The sequence below is a fragment of the Larimichthys crocea genome, chromosome XVIII (assembly GCF_000972845.2).
Source record: "Larimichthys crocea isolate SSNF chromosome XVIII, L_crocea_2.0, whole genome shotgun sequence".
NCBI lineage: Eukaryota > Metazoa > Chordata > Actinopteri > Sciaenidae > Larimichthys > Larimichthys crocea.
Genome location: NC_040028.1, coordinates 11384408 through 11404072, shown reverse-complemented (window position 1 = coordinate 11404072; position 19665 = coordinate 11384408). Strand labels below are relative to the sequence as shown.

Sequence of the window (19665 nt, the reverse complement as noted above, 5' to 3'; positions counted from 1 at the left end):
ATTGAAGCCATGAGGTGCTTTCTGCATGTACACAAATATACTGCGAAGTGGTCTACTAAAGGGGACATGGCATCAGAGTCATGTCTTGTAAAGAAAGTGATGTGAAGTAGTTTGGCTGCGGTACCGGCTTGTTCCATAGCCAGAGGAAAGACTGACCAAAAAGACATTTAACTTGGAGAGAGAGCGCACAGTTATCCCAACAAATGTTTCTGCATTATTTTATTTTCATCATCAGTGTAATTTTCTCAGATTTTACCACAAAATAAACAAAACAAAAAAAAAACACTGTGATGACACAAATTTAGCACCAGAAATGTTTACACGTTCATCAGTGAACCGTTTAATATCTTAAATGGATTTATATACAATGGATTGTGACCGAAAGTGGATATATGCGTTCTTTGGCCTCGACTTTCCTGTTTATGTCCATCTGAGTTGGTAAACTATCAATAGCAAAGCTTGTTTTTACATGTTTCCACACAGCACATTGCCCTAACCAATCTATATATATGCATATATAGAAAAAAAAAGTGTTTTTCATCGGACAGTGACAATAAATATAGTCAAACAAAACTATAAGGAAATATAGAGTGGAGATCAGATACAAGCCAAAGCTCTGAAACTATGTTCAAATAAAAGAAGATTACAACACAGAACCTTATATAACATTTAGTTTAAATAGAGGACAAAGTGTGCCAAGATAAGAACTGGTACTACCACAGGCAGTTGAGGCAGATGTCCCTGAAAAGCTGCGTTTATGTTTTATGTGATTCACTGTTGTTGTACAGTGTCTTGAGGAACTATCTGTTTGAAAAAATCCAGTTGAAAAGCATTGATTAGTTTATCTTTTTTTTTCTTACTTTTGGTGATTAAAAGGTATTAAAAAGAGATGAAAGCTGAAGTCGACTGAAGTCATGTTCGCTTTTTGGATTTGTGTGTATTATGATTTGTACTGTGGCCACCCTGGCTGTTGGTGCTATCTTGTGTCTGATCGGGCAACACGTGATGCAGAACGCTTAAATAAAATGAAATCAATCAAATCAATCACTGCACGGTGAGCGCTTTATGGAGTGATTGCTTATTTGATGTTATAATAATACGGTTCATCTGGTGTATAACTCGCTTGTTAAAGTGATAAAACAAATACTTAATGTTGCCAGATCTAAGTGAGAAAAAATTATCAGATGATCAGAGAATATCTCACTGCAGTGTTTGTTTTTTTTCTGATACTTTTTCAAATAATAATAAGAATGGATTAATTCATGTCTTGTTCTGATATTCACATCCCGACCTTCAGAGATACAACCTAGCTTAAAGGGGCACACCAGCAGTAATTGCTGGTAATTACGTGTTTCTTCCTTGTAAATAGCGTTCACATCAACATCCAACTCGTTAATTACAACCTGAGAAGTCTGATATTTCTGACTTAATTACACGGAAGTGTCTGAAAATCAAGCAAACAAAGATGTCTCAAGTCCATCGTTCGACGTAATCAAACCCAAATTTAATGGCTGTGATGTTATAATTTAATGCACTGTGTTTTTAACTCGCACGCAACCGACTCTGTAATCAAACAACTTGTCTTGAGTCGTCAGCTGATGTGAATGCACTCAAGACGTTAACACGGGAATCTTTCCCATTTCTACCACCCATCCCATATGATGTCAATGAAACCATATCCAGCTGCGTTATGGGAAGTGTAGTGTTTTTGGAGCTTGAACTCAGACTCATCTTGGCCTCTGCTGCTTCAGTTTTGACCCTTCTGTTTTTTATTAATCTGTTTCTTCCTCTGTGTCCTCCAGCGTTATGGAAATGTGGAACTAAATTGCTTGTTAGCTAAGCAAGAAATGCACTGTTATTAATGTTGATGATACAACCTTCAATAACACTTTAGTTGGATAAACACAAAGACAGGAAATGTAATTAAAATCAGCTCAGACACCTTCCACCTTCTGAGAAAATATGTGAGCAGAATATGAGTGCTGGTTCTCTGTATTCCCGGCTGCATAATGCGTACACTTATTTATGTGTGTGTGCGTGATCTCCCTCGCAGGTTACAAGACTTAACCATTTACAACCCAGAGAGGACCATCACAGTGAAGGGCAGCTTGGAGGCGTGTTGCAAAGCCGAGGCGGAGATCATGAAGAAACTGAGGGAAGCCTACGAGAATGACATTGCTGCTATAAACGTAAGCCGAGCTTAAAGGTTACGTGTGTGTGTGTGTGTGTGTGTGTGTGTGTGGTTATGATCTCAGGTTGACTCACATGGACTGACAGGTGAACAACAGGAGGGGAGTTATGATATACAGCAGGATAACATTGCTTTCCCATTCAGTACATGTTACCACCAGCATTAGTAATACATGTGTTGTCTGCTTGGTAAATGGATAACAGTAAACGATCACTGAATAGTTCATCAGTGAGTCGGTTGTTTGAACACAACTTGTCTGTGTGTGTGTGTGTGTGTGTGTGTGTGTGTGTGTGTGTGTGTGTGTCGTCTTCTCTACGGCGTCTCTGACTCACGCTCACTTCCCTGCTGTGTGGGTCTGTGTTCCTGCTGTAACACACTGCGTTTCCCAGCATCCATCTGATATCTGTAGGCTGCGCTCTCTCACCCAGCTCCTCTTTCACACTGCCCCAATGACATCAGACATCACCAGCGCTGCAGCACGGAGAGAGGTCAACCTCAGAGGAAGAGAGATAGTGATGATATCACGCGTTGCACGCTCCCCGTTGCATTGCAGTAATGCAGAGATGGATGCTGATAAAGTGATTGTATTCCCCGTGATGACGCTCTGCTGTGATGAGCAGCAGTTACTCACGGATGCAGATACAGATTCAGAATCTCAGCATTTGCTTTTTTCCTTTTGCGCCTTTCACACGAGCTGCCAATCTCCTCCCTCAGTTTTAATTGTACAAATATTGGCTCTGACATAATCATCAAGAAGTGTCGCGCAGCATGCGGGTAAATTGTACTGGCTCTGGTGAGAGCAGTTCTGGCACCTGTCGGACCTGAGCGTCGACTCTACAGCAAGCGGTGAGGGCCATCTAGCGTGACAGTGTGGATATTACACAAAAGCTTTCTGGGAACAAGGAAGTGAAAGAGGGACCGCGTGTCTCATCATGGCCATGAAACCAGAATAGCTGACTTGTCTTTGAGGGGAGAAATGTTTTTGTTGGTGCCATCCAACAGCATCCTTTGAAAACCTCGGACAAAAAAATCAAGTTTTTATGTGCTAAAAAAAAAACCTCGGACAAAAAAATCAAGTTTTTATGTGCTAAAAAAAGTACAGACCTCTTTCCTGCATTGTGACAATGCATTTTTCACATAGTCCAGTGGGTTTTTAAATGGTTTGTTCAGCTAAAGAAGTTGGAGAATTCTCTCAACACACATAGTAACACAAATAAAAGTTTAATGTAACGCAGTTAGTGGAAGTAAAGGAACAGTTCACACGATATTAGCTGCAACTAACTGTTATTTATTTTCAATTAATCTGCAGATTATGTTCCCAATAAATCCAATCATAATTTAGCATATGAAATAGTGAAAGTTGACAAATGCTTCCATTTGTCCTATGATTTAAAAGATTACTTGTCTCGGGATCAACACTTTATGTAATAATGTCGAGAAAAACATCAAAAGCAGTATGTGGGTTCACTTCTGTAAGCCCATTTTCAGTCAGATTGAATCAGAGATCTTTTCTCTGTTATTTAAAGCAGTTTGAGAAATTATAGGTGTTTGTTTCTAATTGAAAAGATGTATGAAAATGAAATGTACTTACTTAGAAAGAGTCATTTTCTCAGCGCCCTCTTGCAGCAGGAATCTTAACAATTTATGAATGTCTGGGGGTAAAATCCAAGTTAAAATCTGTTTAAACTAATTTGATTTGAAGTAGTTTTCTTGTGACTAAAATCAGTTTCTTTTCTTCTCCACAGCAACAGGCTAACCTGATCCCAGGCTTGAACCTGAACGCTCTGGGAATCTTTTCCTCTGGGCTGCCGGTGCTGCCCCCTGCTGCTGGACCACGCGGTGCCGTGCCCGCTGTGGCACCAGCAGGATACAACCCATTCTTAGTGAGTACGCTCTTCACACAACCACAAATTGTTGGGTGAAAAATAAATAAATAAAAAAATGCTTCTTTTAGGATGACTTTACTAATGTTGGTTTCACGTGGCGACCCACAGATCCTACAGGGTTTAGTTTTTACTTGATAAAGCCAACACATTCCAACACATGGTAAACCAGGTTCCCCCTGAGGTGCTTTTAAAAAAAACAATACCGTGTTGACTCAGGTCTTCCTGCATGATGTTGTACACAGTTTGAAGCAACCAAAATTCCCCCATCTTCTCCAGAGATGAGTCAGTTCATCTGTAAAACAAAGTCACCACTCATTGCCTGAAGAGGTCGAGCCAAAGTGGTGTGAGACAGAGTGTGAGAATGTATTTGCGTGCTTCGTAGTCAAGTAAGTTAGTGTGTGATTCACTGTGAGTTTATGCCCTGAAATTCCCCAGCTTGAGTTGTGTATGCATACGTGCCTTTGAATGTGTGCGTTTGTTGTGCCATCTGATCGATCTGCTTGTCACTTCACTTTCAGAGTCACTCTTCACATCTCGGTGGCCTGTACGGGGTTCCTCCAGCAAGTGCCATCACCCACCAGCACTCAGTATGTTGCCTAAAATCTGCACCCTAGCCAGTGTTGCCTTGGTGATCAGAGCATTTAAATACATGTTTTTTGCACTCTTCAGAGCAGCTTCAAACGTTGCAAAATGTTTGTGCTGAGGAAAGTCTCTTATTGCAAGTGACTTGTGGTATAAATGAGAGGGACTGCCATGGTATAAAAAAAAATAAGATATAAGACTAATTGAGAGGGAGACATAAATAACAGACCATGACGACCTTTCAGTCAGCGTCCACGCTGAACAGTGAGTCCGACATTCCTACGTACCATCACCAAGTCACCAGAAACACCACAAATATTTCTGAAAGGGGACTTTTCAGGCCAGAGTTGTCCTGTGGCTCGTAAAAATTCACTTGACAAACCTCGGGTACATGAGTCTTACCATGCTTAGAAAAACAAAAACATAGGGCAACCATCTGCCTTAATAGGAAATATTCCATTCAAGCAAGCAAGCGTGGGATGTTTACCCAAAGAGAAAACCCTCAAAGAGCTTTCGTTTTGGGTTAAATCTGAATTTTTACAACTATTTAAAGCTGTTTTTCTCTGCCATCATTAGTAGTTAAATTCAAAAGTGTAGTCAAATCTTTTTTCTTTTTTTTTGTCTCAGCAACAGGCTCAAGAGCAGGAGGTTGTCTACCTCTTTATTCCAACTCAGGCAGTTGGGGCCCTGATCGGCAAGAAGGGCCAGCACATCAAACAACTCGCCCACTTCGCTGGAGCTTCCATCAAGGTGGGTTTTGTCGGCGTCAACGGAGCGTAGGCTCGAGTCCGCAAAATTAAACCTGATTCTTTTTAAAGGCACCAAATTGGCAGTCAGTGCCGACTGAGTCAGCAGCTCTTCATGGACCACTGCTGAGGATGTTAGTTATTTATGGTTAAAAACAAACAAAAAAAGGAACATGACTAGCGAGTTGAGCATTTCAGAAAGCCCCTTGAGCCCCGTCTGGAGAAGTGATGCAGCTGGTCAGTGAATTCTCATAACGTAATCGTAGGTGATTCATTTATTTGTAGGAATTTGCAGGCTTCTCCATATGATTCAGGGGATACATGCTCTAAACTGACCACAGAGGAAGAAGAAGAAGAAAGAAAGAAAGAAAGGAAAAAAGTACCAGCTTTTGGCTATGTTTGTTCTGTATTTGTATCCATAACCTGTCTGTATATGTGTGTGTGTGTGCGTCAGATTGCCCCAGCTGAAAACCCAGACGTTACTGTGAGGACGGTTATCATTACTGGAACCCCAGAGGCTCAGTTTAAGGTAAAAACACTGAATATGTGAAATGATATGCAGCAGAGTTTTATTATTTCATGCCTGAAACTGTTTTGAGGTTAAACTTGCTTTAAATGATATGAACATACTTAATTTAATTATGTCCGTGTATTATAGTAAACAGCAGTGGATCACTTTGTGTCCCCGTTTTCCCCAGTCTCTCCTTGCCTCATTCCCTCCTCTTTATTCCAGGCCCAAGGTCGGATATTTGGGAAGCTGAAAGAGGAGAACTTCTTCACAGCGAAGGAGGAGGTCAAACTGGAGACGCACATCAAGGTTCCCTCAACTGCAGCTGGCAGGGTCATCGGTAAAGGCGGCAAGACGGTGAGTTGATGCTTAAATTGAACTGAATTATGGATGAGGTTGGGGGGAAAAAAACAGTAGTATAAATTATATACTGCACAAAAACATTAGTTTACATTGACTCACACAGCGCATATTTACAGCTGTGATCTCCATAATTATTGGAGACAGTAAAGATGAGACAGTAAAGACGAGAAAGCTGTTCTTTATTTTGTTTTAGAAGATTGTCGTTTGAACTCACAGCTCTAACAATCTCTTTACTAAATTGATTGAAATTGATTACTGTCCATCAAATGGCACCTTTCATCAAAGAGTGTTTTAGTTTACCATAATTTGATACTCCGTCAGCGTCAGTGTGTTTTGTAATTGAGGCTGGAGGTGAAATTCAAAGCCAGATGATGATCTCTGAAGTCTTTTTTTCCAGGTAAACGAGCTGCAGAACCTTACGAGTGCTGAGGTCATTGTACCTCGGGACCAAACTCCAGACGAGAACGACGAGGTCTTTGTGAAAATCAGTGGGCATTTTTTTGCCAGCCAGGTATGCAGAAACTATTATTATCATTGTTATTGCAGGGGGAGTTACAAATAAAAGGAAGCTGGTGATGGTGGAGTCACACGTGCTAATAAAATATACAATACCGTCAATGTTGATCATGCTCAATGATGCGTTTAACTTGAACACGTCACAGTCCTTATTTGAGCATTTGTTTGCGATGTAACCACGAGGCATTTGGCTGATATTTTTCTTTTTGCTCACCTATCATGTCTGACATCATGTGTCAGTGCTCATCGTCATCTTCCAAGCCACGTCTGCACACTCGGGTAGCCGGCTGTAATTTCAGTTGTCACGGTAGCTCGATAAACTCAAGTTGCAATCAAAAGTTGACCAATTTATGAAGACTCGAAGCCTCTTGAGTTTTCCCAATGCAAGAAAACTCGACATGGGCGTCAGAAAGGTATCAGTTCATGTATTCGCTGTCTGTACGCACCCACACAGTTTAGCCCAAAGCCCTGTGTGTTTTTAAACTAAAACCACCAACTCTCTATAAAGCTACTGTGTATGTGCAACAACAATCGACTGAAATATGAAAAGTAGAGCTGACAAGAAAAAAACTGTAATGCATGTAATATACTCAAAAATATTTGTTTTTGCTGCCATTTTTCTCAAGGTAAAGTAAAAAAAAAAAAGACTTCTTCTATGCACACAAAAGGTTTATTTCTGTCAAATGATAAAATCTGTGTTATTGAGTCCTTCTCCTTTGCCAAGATAATTCATCCACCGCACAGGTGCTATATCAAGATGCTGAACACCATGATTATTGTGCAGGTGTTCCTCAGACTGAACACAATAAAAGGACGTTCATAATTCAGTCTATCAGGGACTGAATTATGGCTATTTCACATAGGGCTTACAGATACCAATTTTTATTCCTAGGAGGGCAAAGTCATGAAGCACCTGGTCTGCCTCTGATTGGCTTACCCTGATATTCTTCTAGCCAATCAGAGATAACGGAGAAGCTCTCAGCAACAAAGTTGTGAGTGAAAAATAAACCTTCTGTTTGCATAAAGTCTTAGATTGTTTACTTCGACTCACAAAAAATGGGAGCAAAAACAAAACTTGCATTTCTGAGTGTAACGTTAAATGCCCTGCACAAGATACAGGTGTTTGTTATTTTGGCTAGTTAGACCTCAGCTGTGGCTGAATATGAGTATATCTATGTTGAGAATAACATCGATGGTCCCAGTTGCTGTTGGCACACGTGCAATTTTATGATTTGCCTTTGTGATATACTAATTTTTGATCAGCAAAAAAATCAGTCTTTGTGAAAACCTGAATCATAATACGGAGGTTTTTAATTTGTATATTTACTGCACTGTTGGCAAGAGCATAATATTAACAATCCCAACTCAACACTGGACTTTATCAGTATATAGTTTGCTTAGTTGTCGTGGAGATGAGCTCAGCAGATTCAGACCAAATGATGAAGACCATGTGATATGTTGAAACCCCCAGAAAAAGTTCATAAATGAACCTCGAGTCAGGATTGTTTTGTCAAAATGAAATCTCCAAAGCAAAGAATGAACTTTGACGCTCAATAGTTTTTTTGTTTATATAATTTGTGGCCAACTTTACACATGGTTTGAATTAGTTTTACTCCGTTCACATAAATGAAATTCATTCGTCTACACAGTCACCATGTATCAATTAACACCTCGTCCTGCGTGTGATGTCTCTCTAACAGACTGCACAGAGGAAGATCCGGGAGATCATTCAGCAGGTCAAACAGCAGGAACAGAAGCACCAGCAGGGCGCCACCGTGTCACTGCACCACTCCAAGTGACCAGCAGGGTGGCTCCAGCGGGCGCCAGCCAATGAATGTAGCCCTCCCAAACGGACAGAGACCTACCCAGACAAAGGCCAAGGCCAAGGGGTACATGCAGGGCAGACCAGCAGCACCGATCAAAACCAAAGAACTTCACTAGGGGGGAAACAAGTGAGAGCCAAAGGCTGAGGGCATTGTGTGCACTGCCAGCCCTGTGAGAGCAGATACAGTAGAGTGGGAGAAGTCGTACTGATATAATATAATAAAAAGACCAAAAAAAAAAATCTAAAAGAAAGGCAGAAACTGTTGTCTTTACAGTTAAAAAGGTAAACAGGAAATAGTAAGTCGCCCTGCATAATGTTATCTCTTAAGTTGGACTAACATAGGCCTAACAAACGGATAAAGCAACTGTATTAACACGAGAGTATACGAGGCTATGTGATTGACATTTTGAGTTAGAATGAGAACGAGTGACAACGGACACCTTCTCTCACAAACGAGTTGAGTTGATATTCAGATTGCGAGAATAAATATCCTTAGCAGTATTAATACAGAGTAGAAAAGTATATTGATACACACTGAGAGTGTGCACTGTTATTTTTCTATCAAAATGACAGCACAACTCGGTGTAGTTTGTAACATTTCGCTTGTTCCAGAGTTCGACCGGGCTGTGACAGCCACATAAAGCGGTTTCCTTTGTTCGTTCACATTATAGGCCACTGAAATCTAAAAGAAAAAAACCCCTATAAGTAAATATGGTGAATGGTTCTGAGTCTTTGTAACAAGCCTGTGTGTGTGCCAACGCAAAAGATAACCTCCCTTTGAAATGTCTCTCACCATTCATACCTGATGCTACACTTATTTAGTTTCTTTTTCTGCTAATTTCTGCTTCACTTTCTCATCACTCTCTCTCATCTGGCATCATGTTTTGTTTTTTAATAGGATAAAAATATTCGTTGTCAAAAAAAAAGATTTTTTTTTTTCTGTAGCCTTTTGATAACATTGAACTGACTGCCACTTTCGCTCAGCAGAGGTTAAATGCAAAAGAGGGATTTATTTTAGTTTGTTTTCTTTTTTTACCAGTAAACTGGTATCACTCTCCCATTCTGTACAGCAGACTTTATCTACATTCATGCTTGTTGTCCTGATATAAAAAACAAATAAAAAGGATGTCTCTAAAGGCATTCTCCACTGCGATCAGAACAAATATTGACGTCTTAAAAAAACAAAAACAAAAAACTGGTGCACCTTTGCTTGTTAACAGGCGACCAGTCATTTTGAATGTGCACCACCACACCTCTACCTTACTAGGACGTCACAAGGGCCAACGCACAAAATGCGAGCTGAGGGCCCAGAAAAAAAGGGGGACGACGGGGAGTTTAAGGGAGGTTTTGTGTGGAGTGGCAGTGAGGGTGGGTGGGATGGGGTGGGTTTATGGGGAGGCACTGTATGACCTGTGGTACACACACAACCGCAAACATGACCGCAGCCGCGTTTGGCTTTAACCCTCTCTTGTCAGGGAGCTTTCTAAAACGGCATGACAGCTGTGAATGTACGATATGCAGCCTTTTTAGAAATATCACCCCTGCCGTGTCCAGCAGGCCGGGCCAGAGGCACAAACACAGATTGTCATTCTCACTCTCGCTCTCTTTTCTTTCTCTTTTTCTGTTTTTACTTTCTTTTCTTCTACTTCTTCCTTCTTTTTTTTTTTTTTTTTTTTTTGCCGAGCTGGCCAACTGCTCTGTGTGCGAGCACGCTGGACACGCAGGTCCTGGTGTCCCCTTTGTGCTTTACTTTGGAGACCGTGGAAGCTTGTTGCCTTAATTTGTCACCTTTCAGACATCATCCATCAGCTTCATCTTCCAGACGCAAAGGTTATTGCCAATACGCACAGCTTCCTCCGTGTGTGTGTATGTGTGTGTGCGCGTGTGTGCATGTGTGTGTGTATATATATATAAAAAGAGAGAGTAATATTTATGAATCTATTTTTTTCCTATTTTGTGATGAGAGCTATTGATAAGAAACAAAAAGAAAACAAAGTCCTTTTCTTTTTTTCCTCAGTGGGACACTGCCATATTGTTTTGAAGGGAAGTGTTTATTTTCTTGAAAACTAGACTATGAATAATAATATAAATAAAAACCTGAAAAAATAGGAGAACAGTAAAGTGAACCACCGCGTTAACTTTGGTCAGGATGTGAACAGTGCGCATGTCAGTATTGTGATCTACCTCAGGCTTCAGGGTACCTCAGTCCAATCTTTCATTTCCCCTTTTTCCACATTTTGTATGCCTTGTTAACTGATCATTTTGAGCGTTTTTAATTTTCTTTTTTAATGAAAAAAAAAAGAACAAGAGAAAAGATCTACAGTAATCTCTAAACTCTTCAGGTCCAGCCGACTAGTGAAACTTTGTAAACCGTAGTCAGACTGTCTTTGCCTGGACGCCATACAACCTCTTAATGATACACGTCAAAGGATTTCCAAGTTGATTTTTTTTTTAAATTTTATTTTATTTTTTATTTTTGCTAGGAAGGAATGAAGAGCAGGATCTAGGGGGTACATACCTGCCCGAAGTGGTTCCGAATGTGGATGTTGTGTACTGATTTCACCATCAAAGCAAGAAAAAAAAGAAAGAAAGATACAAGTCAGTTGATAAAAACAGAAACTAACCAACTGTACCTCCTGTTTTTCCCAAATGTACCTCCAGGTTTTTTTTTTAGAAAAAAAAAACATTGAAGTTTGTTCACTTGTGAAAAAAAAAAATGAATTTTTATAACAACCCAATTCAATCTTACCAGCTCTGTTTGATAACAGCATACTCTGGGGTTGATTTGAAGAAAACACGAAGCTGCAAAAATACACTGACAGGACTCTTGAACATGTTGTAAAACCCTAGTCTTCTGTGTAGAATGTAGAACAACTCTAGTCTAGTCGTTGAAATGTCACTGTGTACGACAAGATGTATATCTGTAAAACATGTACAATAGAGTCACACATAAGTGCATCGTTTTTTTTTTCTCTGTCTCTCTATAACACTTACCAGTCTGCACCTGCATTGTGAGAGAGATGGTGGGAGAAGTTTAGAGTGTCACACCTTCCCTCAAAACTGACCTCTAAATTGTTTTCACATCAATCCACCGATTTTAATTTTAATTATTATTATTTTTTTTTTTTTGTGCTGTATATTTCAGAATTACCTCTCAGAATCCAAGGCTGACTTTAGTTACTAAAACCAATGTAGGGCAAAAAATTGAATAAATGAATGCTATAGTGAAAGTTAGTGTTTGTCTTTGGAGTTATTTTAACTGTTGAGAGCTGATTATTATTATTTTTTTTTTAACTCTTTGGAGGGCAGACTTGTCATCAGATGAGACGGATCATTTTGTCCCAGTGAACACAGACTAGCAGTGCTAAAATAAAACATTTAAAAGAAAAAAAAAGGTCTATTAAACTCACACAATGCCTGAGGCTGTTTCAACAAGCCTCCCCACAGCCGGTACAGTACCTCATACTGATGATGATAGCTTACCAGACCTGATTCAAATACCCTGACCTTACCCACACGAATGCAGTAACGGTGCTTCAACGCGAACGCATGACTCCTGTGGTGGTCTTCTTCACTGTAGTAGGGTATGCCATGGAGATAAAATGGCTTTTCACAGTAGCACTCGAAATTGTAGTTTGTCACTCATGGTTTGTTTGACTGTCAGGAGTAGCTTTTTAGAGCAGTTTTGAAGTTAAGGCTCTTTTCTTTGCATTACAGAGGACTCTTCAGACCTCTGTCTCTCTTGTGTTTTTGGCTCTTTATACAGTAAAGTGCAGGTTTCCCTCCAGCCGGTTCGGTTTCACTGCGGTGTCGCCAGCAGAGCATCATGGCCGTTGAGACATCCATAAACCGACCGCAAATCTGAGGCTGAAACTTGTCAAGATGATAGTAACCTTTTAATTTTACTTCCAAGGATTGGTGTTTCTAGGTTTTGTGGGGTGTTGCTAGACATTAATATTCAGTACCAGAAAACCACAATTACACACATCACTGAGGGTGTACTGTGTTGTTAGTCATATCACATGGTGGTTGGTTAGTTTAGGCTTTTTTTTTTTGTTTGTTTGTTTTCTGTTGATCTGGTTTTTCGCGTCATTTACACTGATTTAATAATATAGTCTGGAGCATTAGCTGGGATTCTTTGCTTTAATATTCATTCCTGTTAGATCACTACCAATAATACTAGCTGTTAAATTGTGGTTAAAAAAAAAATATCCTAGCTAGGATTTTGAACACATTTGGGAATCAGAAAGGCAAAATAAATGATTCTGTGACATGCAAAGAAGGGTTGACAGAGTATCCAGGTCTGATTAAACAAAAAGCTGATGAAACCTTGTTCTGCCTTTGGGACTGAACAGAAAAGAGGGCATTCAACAATCATCCAAAAAAAAATTATGGATTAGGTGAGGAAGGATTTAGTCAAGTCGGGTCAGATGTATGCAGAACCACAGCAGTGTTTTTTTGTCCTGTCTTGTTAAATGAGAAACACAAAGCATTGCATGAGACTGTTGTAGGCGATCCAGTATGTACTACACTTCATATAGCACTAGACTTTAAGTAGTGGTTTTACATGGATCCATTTCTTAATTACATTTCACCATTTGGGAGATTCCTACAGTTCTACATTTCCCACGGGCCAAAAGGTCCCAAATACCTCAAGGTAATTGGTGACTGTGTGTTGGACAGACATATGATCAATTTTTAGTACATCTCGTGGATCCATGACTTTCTGGTAACAGCCATGCTATTGTTTTGAGTTGAGTGAACTGTATTGCTGAGCAACCTGGATCTGAGCAATAAAGAATATTTGAAAAAAAAAAAAAAAGTTTAACGTCTTTTTTGAATTTTTTTATTTCACCTTTAAAATCAAGGTGCCACATCATTTGTGATCGGACATACCACAAATATAAAGAGCAGTGTTTGGGAATTAAAGTACACTTAGAAGAATTTACACCTTTTAAAGAAATAATAACCTTTCACATCATAACCCACGTGAAGAAAGAGTGCGTAGTGGTTGGACCGGAACTGTAGAGAATGCACAAAGAGGAAGATTTCAAAGCAATATTAAGGCTCGATTTGACAGAGCGTGAATTAACTGCACACTCACTTTCAGATAAGAATCCGGCCAATTAGATATCGTGACGTGGTATGAACAGAGATGGGCATAGTTCAGTTGGCACTCTTGACACTCAAAATCATGGTCAATACGTCACACAGTTTGGAAAACTTCAACAGCGTTGAAAAATAGTATAAATACAGAAACTGCAAAATGCGATTGTCAAACAGGAAAAAATACAACCCCAAGTTGTAGAATATGTGCTGTAATACTTAATCAGCATTTCAGGTCCAAGTAAGATCATTCACACAGACCCCAAAAAAAAACAATCCTCTGAATCATCCAGCCACTACCGACATGAATAGGCTGCTACATTTTAATGTCCCACATGTCCATGTTAGAGGTAGAGGTTTTACTGCATGACAGGCACTTTAAACACTGGCTGTTTACACTGAAGCACTACTGTTAATGTACAACAAGAGTGCAAGAGCAAAGTTTCCTTTAAATCCATCCCTCTGTCCATATGATAACTGTACATTCATACATCTATATACATACACTGTGCATGTTATGGCACAAGAGAACCAACATTATATTTGGCTTCAAATACCAATGTGCCAGTTGCCGTAGTCGCCTCTCCATCCATCAGGTGGCTCCAGAAAAGTAAAGCTCTCAAGATAAAAAAGAAACCTTTTGTGTGTGTGTGTGCTTTTGAAGAGTCACCACACAGATGGCATCAAAGCAGGGGCACACGCTCATTCCCAGAACAAATCACTGGACCTTCTTATCTGCGATGAGCCCATTCTGCGACTGGGCGTCCAGTTTGAGTCGCCTCTGACTGAAGTGGCGGATGAGGGCGCCGGGCAGCAGAGCCATGCAGGCGATGGCCAGCAGCTGCAGCAGCCGCTCCCAGGAGAACAAGTCGTCCAGCGATGACACCTCGGACAGCATGACGCCCGTCTGGACACAGATGAAGTTGTACGGCAGGAGGCCTATGAAAGCAAACAGCAGATGAAGAACAAAACTGTATTGAGACATCATAAGAGGGTTTATTTGCAGTGCTAAGAGAAATCTGTCTCTGGTGACAGATACAGTTTGTGACAAAGGACAAAACAATGAATACTGAAGGCACGTAATGGCAAACACAAAGACACAGCATTAGGTTGAATGATTACTGGACTGCGATCTGTAAAGCTTTTTAATTTCCACCTGTTGCTTTGAAACTCAGGTGATCCACACGTGCTTACCAATGAAGACCGAGCAGAAGAAGAAGGTGATGGGGATGTTGACAATCGGGGCGGACATGTTCAGAAACCAGTTGGGAGTCATGGGGAAGAATCTCAGGAAGAGCAGGAAGAAGAACAAACAGTCCTGGTTCTCCTCAACCTGGGAGGGTAAAGGTGAGATGTTAAACAGGATGTTACAACCTCTGAAAGGACGACAGGTACAGGAGGTTCATGTGGTTTCTGAAGAATGAGATAATTAAAAGAACATAATAATAATAATATGACTTCATATCTTCCAGTGGAGGCATATAGAACAGACTGATACACTGTTGAAGGAGGTGTCATATTATCTTAGAAAATCACAAGATATTAGTATATAACTCATCCTGGGAGAGGTGATAGAACTTGAAAATGAAAAATAAGAGATCTTTAAGAGAGTTTTTGAGAATGAAAACTAGATAGATAGCTGTGGCTTGTGGATTTTCTTTAGATGTAACTTGCTCTATGTTCTGCTGTAATGAGATATAATTGTGTGTAGCGTTGTGGCCAAGGGTTTATGTGTGATTTTATAATGTTCAGATGTGAGGTGAACCAGAGATCAGTATGATCTTATGGAGGAAACTGATAATGGTTGTATTTTCACGCTTTCACACATGGTAAGCATCATGTGTAAGTAAAGTGACAACATGTAGGCCTTGCAGTGTGTCTATATGTGTATTTATGTAAAAGATCTACACACCCCAAAGCAGCAGACTCAAATATAATTACACATAACTACACTGTGCACATGTTTACATATAATACATTATGAATTTACCTTCCTCTGTAGCATGGAGACTTTATCAGGGAAGAGGTTAACAATGTAGCGTTTTCCAAAGGCCTGGGACAGGAGGTAGCACATGGTGGAGCCCACAGTGGTGAGCACACAGGCGAGCAGCAGTCCTTGATATGGTCCAAATATAGCCCCTGCTAGAATGTTCTACACAGCGACAAGGTGAGAAGACATCGTTGTGTAATGATCAGCTCCAACATACAGATCTACTGTTTCCCCTCTTCTTGTGACACTTTGATCTAACAGTGGTTTTATGTGAGAAGCTGAGCCACAGTCACTTTAACCAGCATGTGGTGTGTGGTCGAGGCCTCTTCTCTGTGTGGTACACTCAGTCGTGCAGATTAAACTATCGTAAGTGAGGAAGAGAAACTGTCACAAAAGTCCAGCATGGTTGACACACAGAGAAAAGTCTGACTTCCCTTTGTTGTTTGAGGTAGCTGAATATTTTTATCCTCTGCAGTGCGTCTTTAGAGACCAAGCTTCACAGGTCAAATACAAGCCAACTTGTCATATTTTTCAGTCAAACATGTTCAAACGCTGAGACAAATTCATAGCCATAAAGATCAAATGAGCTGCTTTACTCCTGTTTTAACACGTCTGCCAGCATCAGAGCAGAGAACATTTTAAAACTATTTTTACCTTACCAGAAATGAAGAGCCAGGGATGGCAAAGGACTGCTTGTAGAGATATGCACTACAGAAGAGCAGCAGGACATATCCGGTGTGCTCTGTCTTGTAAAATTGGAGAAGCTCGGCCAGTTCCCTCAGCTCCTCCAAGTCTGAAGGAAACTTCAACCTGCGAGAACATCCACACTCATGTTAGTCTCGTCATCCGGTCTTCTTTGAAGAACAGACTCAGAAATCATTGTAATCGAAAAATATGTCAGTGTTGACACAGTCTATCCACGAATTAATACAAAATCAGCATTTTTTCAATTGAATAGTTGTTCATCAGTAAACATTCAATCTAAAGTAGTTGATTAGTTGGTTAATTAATCAATAAAAAGCCTGACAACTCTGATGGCCACATTTTGATATCACATGATTCGGTTTTGTCTTCTCGATCAAGAGACAAGATCTTCAGTTGATGATTTAATATATTTGGTAGACTGCACAACCTTCAACATTTCTCTGGACCTCCTCCATTGTCACTCTAATAAGCATGCAGGGTCTGACCCTTTACTTATCCTAGGGTTACAGGATCAACACCGATATATCTGTCTTAGGCCTCCGTCAATATTTGTACCAGATGTGTGCATATTAAACCAATATAAGAATACAAACACACTTACACACACAACTTTTGTCACGTGCATCTGAACACATGTTACATCTACAGCTATATAAGTCCTGGGAGACGTGGCTGGCTGGCTTTGAATTCTCCACCACACATATTATTCACTAAAATACTGTTTGCATTGTCAGTATTCACTGTTCCTGCACATCCACTATCTCTCTCTACACACATTTCCTCAGACATGTATAAATGTGCCATTTTCCTGTTTCCATATTTATCTTTCGCACATAGGTTTGGGCTAAATTGCATTACAAATGCACTGACACACAGTTACTAGTAAGTATTATTAGGACCTACCTATTAGGAAGTATTGTTAAGTATGACTAGGACAGTTTTAGCTACTAAAAACCTTTAAAACATCTGTTTCTAAAAACAGTTACATAAATATCATACGATTCAAATGTAACAAATAATCAATTCAGCCAAACTGTATTTAAATCTAACCAAAATATAGGAGACAGGAGGCAAACATTAACATTTAATTGAGGAAATATTGGCAGACTAAGTGATATTGAAGCATCCAGTGAAATTATTGGTGTATTCAAACACATGAATACATTTGAATACCAATCATTTGCTTTAATTATCAATAGCAAACTAACAACAAGTAAAAAAAAAAAAAAAATGTTAATGTCCTCATTTTAAAATCATACAGCAGCTGAATAATTTAAGTTTTAGGCTATTTTGTAATGGGTTAACAATTTAAAAGATTCACTCATGAATCCATTATTATTATTATTATTATATGTGTTTAGTATCTAATATGCAGATTTCATGGGAATATTTAAGGTTACACAGTGCTATTATTGTCCTGGTTTAATGTATGAAGGTTACCTAGAATTACTGACATTACCGCATACAGCTTCAATACCTTTTTAAATAATATTAAGACTTATATTTAAGCTGCTTCACATGCTCTGGGTCTGGTCAGTCACCTGCTGGGCTCCTCCGGGCTGTCAGCGGGCTCCTCCTCCACATGTTGGCTCTCTGCAGCTGGATCAGGACGTCGCCGCGGTCCCGCAGGAAGATACAGGGACAGAGAGTACAGGTACAAACTGGCTAAAACAATAACGGAGATTAGTCCGACAGGTGAGCGCATATTCCTCACTTTAGTGAGCCAGACTGTGGCTTCACCTCCCGCTTGTTGTCAAGTAAGGAAACAAACAATGGCCAACAGCTGGAGCCTCTTCCTCTTCTTCTTCCTCTTCCTTGAGGTTTAACTGCAGCGGACATCTTCACTGCCACCTCCTGGATGGATAGTTAGACACTGTTCAACTGCATCCAAGGTCCAGTGTGTAACATTAAAAGGATATCTATCAGCATGAATGGGATATGATATTTATAACTCTGTTTTCATTAGTGTGAGATCACCTGGAAATAAGAATTGTTATGTTTATGTTACCTTAGAATAAACTTCCCTTACACTGGACCTTTCAGTATAGGAAATACATAAAAATACATACAGGTACATGCATGAGGTAGATACAGTATAAATAAGAATAAATAAGAAAGAACATATAGATCTAACCATGTTTCAGGTTTATTTATCATATGCAGGTTAACACAGGGTTAACAATACAATTAAATGTGTTGGAGAAGAGGAACCAGTCAGCTCAGCATTAAGAGTGTGTAACAGATAGAAAGAAGTAAAATACAACACTATATATTTTTTTTAAATGTAGGTAAACGATGAATATAAAATACAAATGATGTATAACTTTAAGCATTAATATTGTTGTGGAGAAATTACTAAAGTCAAAGGTCAATGGTGAGGTCAGGAAGGAAGAAAGTGTTCAGGAGCCTCTGATGTCTTATGCTGTAATATTTATTGATGCTTGGCCAAGGAGAAATAGAGAAACTCTCAAAGTTCATTAGAAGTGCCTGAGTCGGTCTCACATTCTTCCAAACTCATGCTGGTGGATAAACTTTAAACCCAAAGATAACACCACAAACACTATACGTCCAGAATTAGTCAAAGAGAATGTCTTTATTCATGCAGGTGTTATTGTCAACATATTCTAGTCTGGAGACACAGATGTCTGTTTACGCAGATTGTAACATCAACAGCAAGCTTTCTATTATGTCTAGGAAGGCAGCAATAGGTCTCTTCGACCCTGGCCACCACAGTGTTGAGATAGACCGGCACCTGCTGTTCTCAACTAAAGGCAAGGCTCACACGTGACCACATGTAACCTAAGGATAGTAAATTCCATAACAAATATGATTTCAACAGGTGAGTTATATAAAAAATTCAAACACAGTACAGTTGTCATGAATGGAGAAATTAGCTATAGAGACCAAAACTGCAAACATATATTTATTCCTGCTGTGAAGTTAGACATTATAATATGGGCACTTACAGAGATTGTCTTGTTCTGTAGCCAGCCTCATGTGGACATTCAGGGAACTGCAGTTTTTGGCACTTTTGCATTGGCTTCACTTCACAGCTACAGAGGCTGCAGCAAGTCAGGACTGCCAAGAAGAGACTACATCCATGTTTTATACAGTCTATGAGATTCACCCCTAAAATACATTTTAATACCACAGTATATTGCACAACATAATATATTGCACAACATATATAAAAATGTATTTATAGTTATTAATTGAAGGTTATTACATTAGTGGTTGATAATTACAC

At 39.6% G+C, this 19665-nt stretch overlaps 2 protein-coding genes across 3 annotated transcripts in view; one reads left to right on the top strand and one right to left on the bottom strand.

Moving 5' to 3' along the window:
- igf2bp2a (insulin-like growth factor 2 mRNA binding protein 2a) overlaps nucleotides 1-13439 on the top strand; it is a 52579-nt gene extending 39140 nt beyond the window's left edge. For both annotated transcript variants that reach the window (XM_010730926.3, XM_019270589.2), the window contains exons 9-16: nucleotides 2054-2189; nucleotides 3937-4074; nucleotides 4596-4664; nucleotides 5287-5409; nucleotides 5860-5934; nucleotides 6139-6270; nucleotides 6674-6787; nucleotides 8493-13439. In XM_010730926.3, the coding sequence (XP_010729228.1) occupies nucleotides 2054-2189; nucleotides 3937-4074; nucleotides 4596-4664; nucleotides 5287-5409; nucleotides 5860-5934; nucleotides 6139-6270; nucleotides 6674-6787; nucleotides 8493-8591 (886 nt within the window). In that variant the 3' untranslated portion in view covers nucleotides 8592-13439. The remainder of the gene's footprint in view (nucleotides 1-2053; nucleotides 2190-3936; nucleotides 4075-4595; nucleotides 4665-5286; nucleotides 5410-5859; nucleotides 5935-6138; nucleotides 6271-6673; nucleotides 6788-8492) is intronic.
- Nucleotides 13440-13447: 8 nt separating this feature from the next.
- tmem41aa (transmembrane protein 41aa) lies at nucleotides 13448-18259 on the bottom strand. The gene is made up of 5 exons (XM_010730927.3): nucleotides 17960-18259; nucleotides 16373-16523; nucleotides 15714-15875; nucleotides 14918-15056; nucleotides 13448-14662 (listed from the first exon to the last, which is right to left on the bottom strand). Exons 1-5 carry the CDS (start codon nucleotides 18121-18123, stop codon nucleotides 14442-14444), a joined length of 837 nt encoding a protein of 278 aa, XP_010729229.1. The 5' UTR covers nucleotides 18124-18259; the 3' UTR covers nucleotides 13448-14441.
- Nucleotides 18260-19665: the final 1406 nt, after the last annotated feature.

What these genes read in the sequence shown, in the direction of transcription:
- tmem41aa (XM_010730927.3), bottom strand. Translation starts at nt 18,123, where the DNA reads ATGCGCTCACCTGTCGGACTAATCTCCGTTATTGTTTTAGCCAGTTTG. An exon ending in TCCCTGGCTCTTCATTTCTG is followed by an intron (nt 15,876 to 16,372) that starts GTAAGGTAAAAA and finishes GTCGCTGTGTAG; the next exon opens with AACATTCTAGCAGGGGCTAT. An exon ending in CTTCTGCTCGGTCTTCATTG is followed by an intron (nt 14,663 to 14,917) that starts GTAAGCACGTGT and finishes TTGCTTTCATAG; the next exon opens with GCCTCCTGCCGTACAACTTC.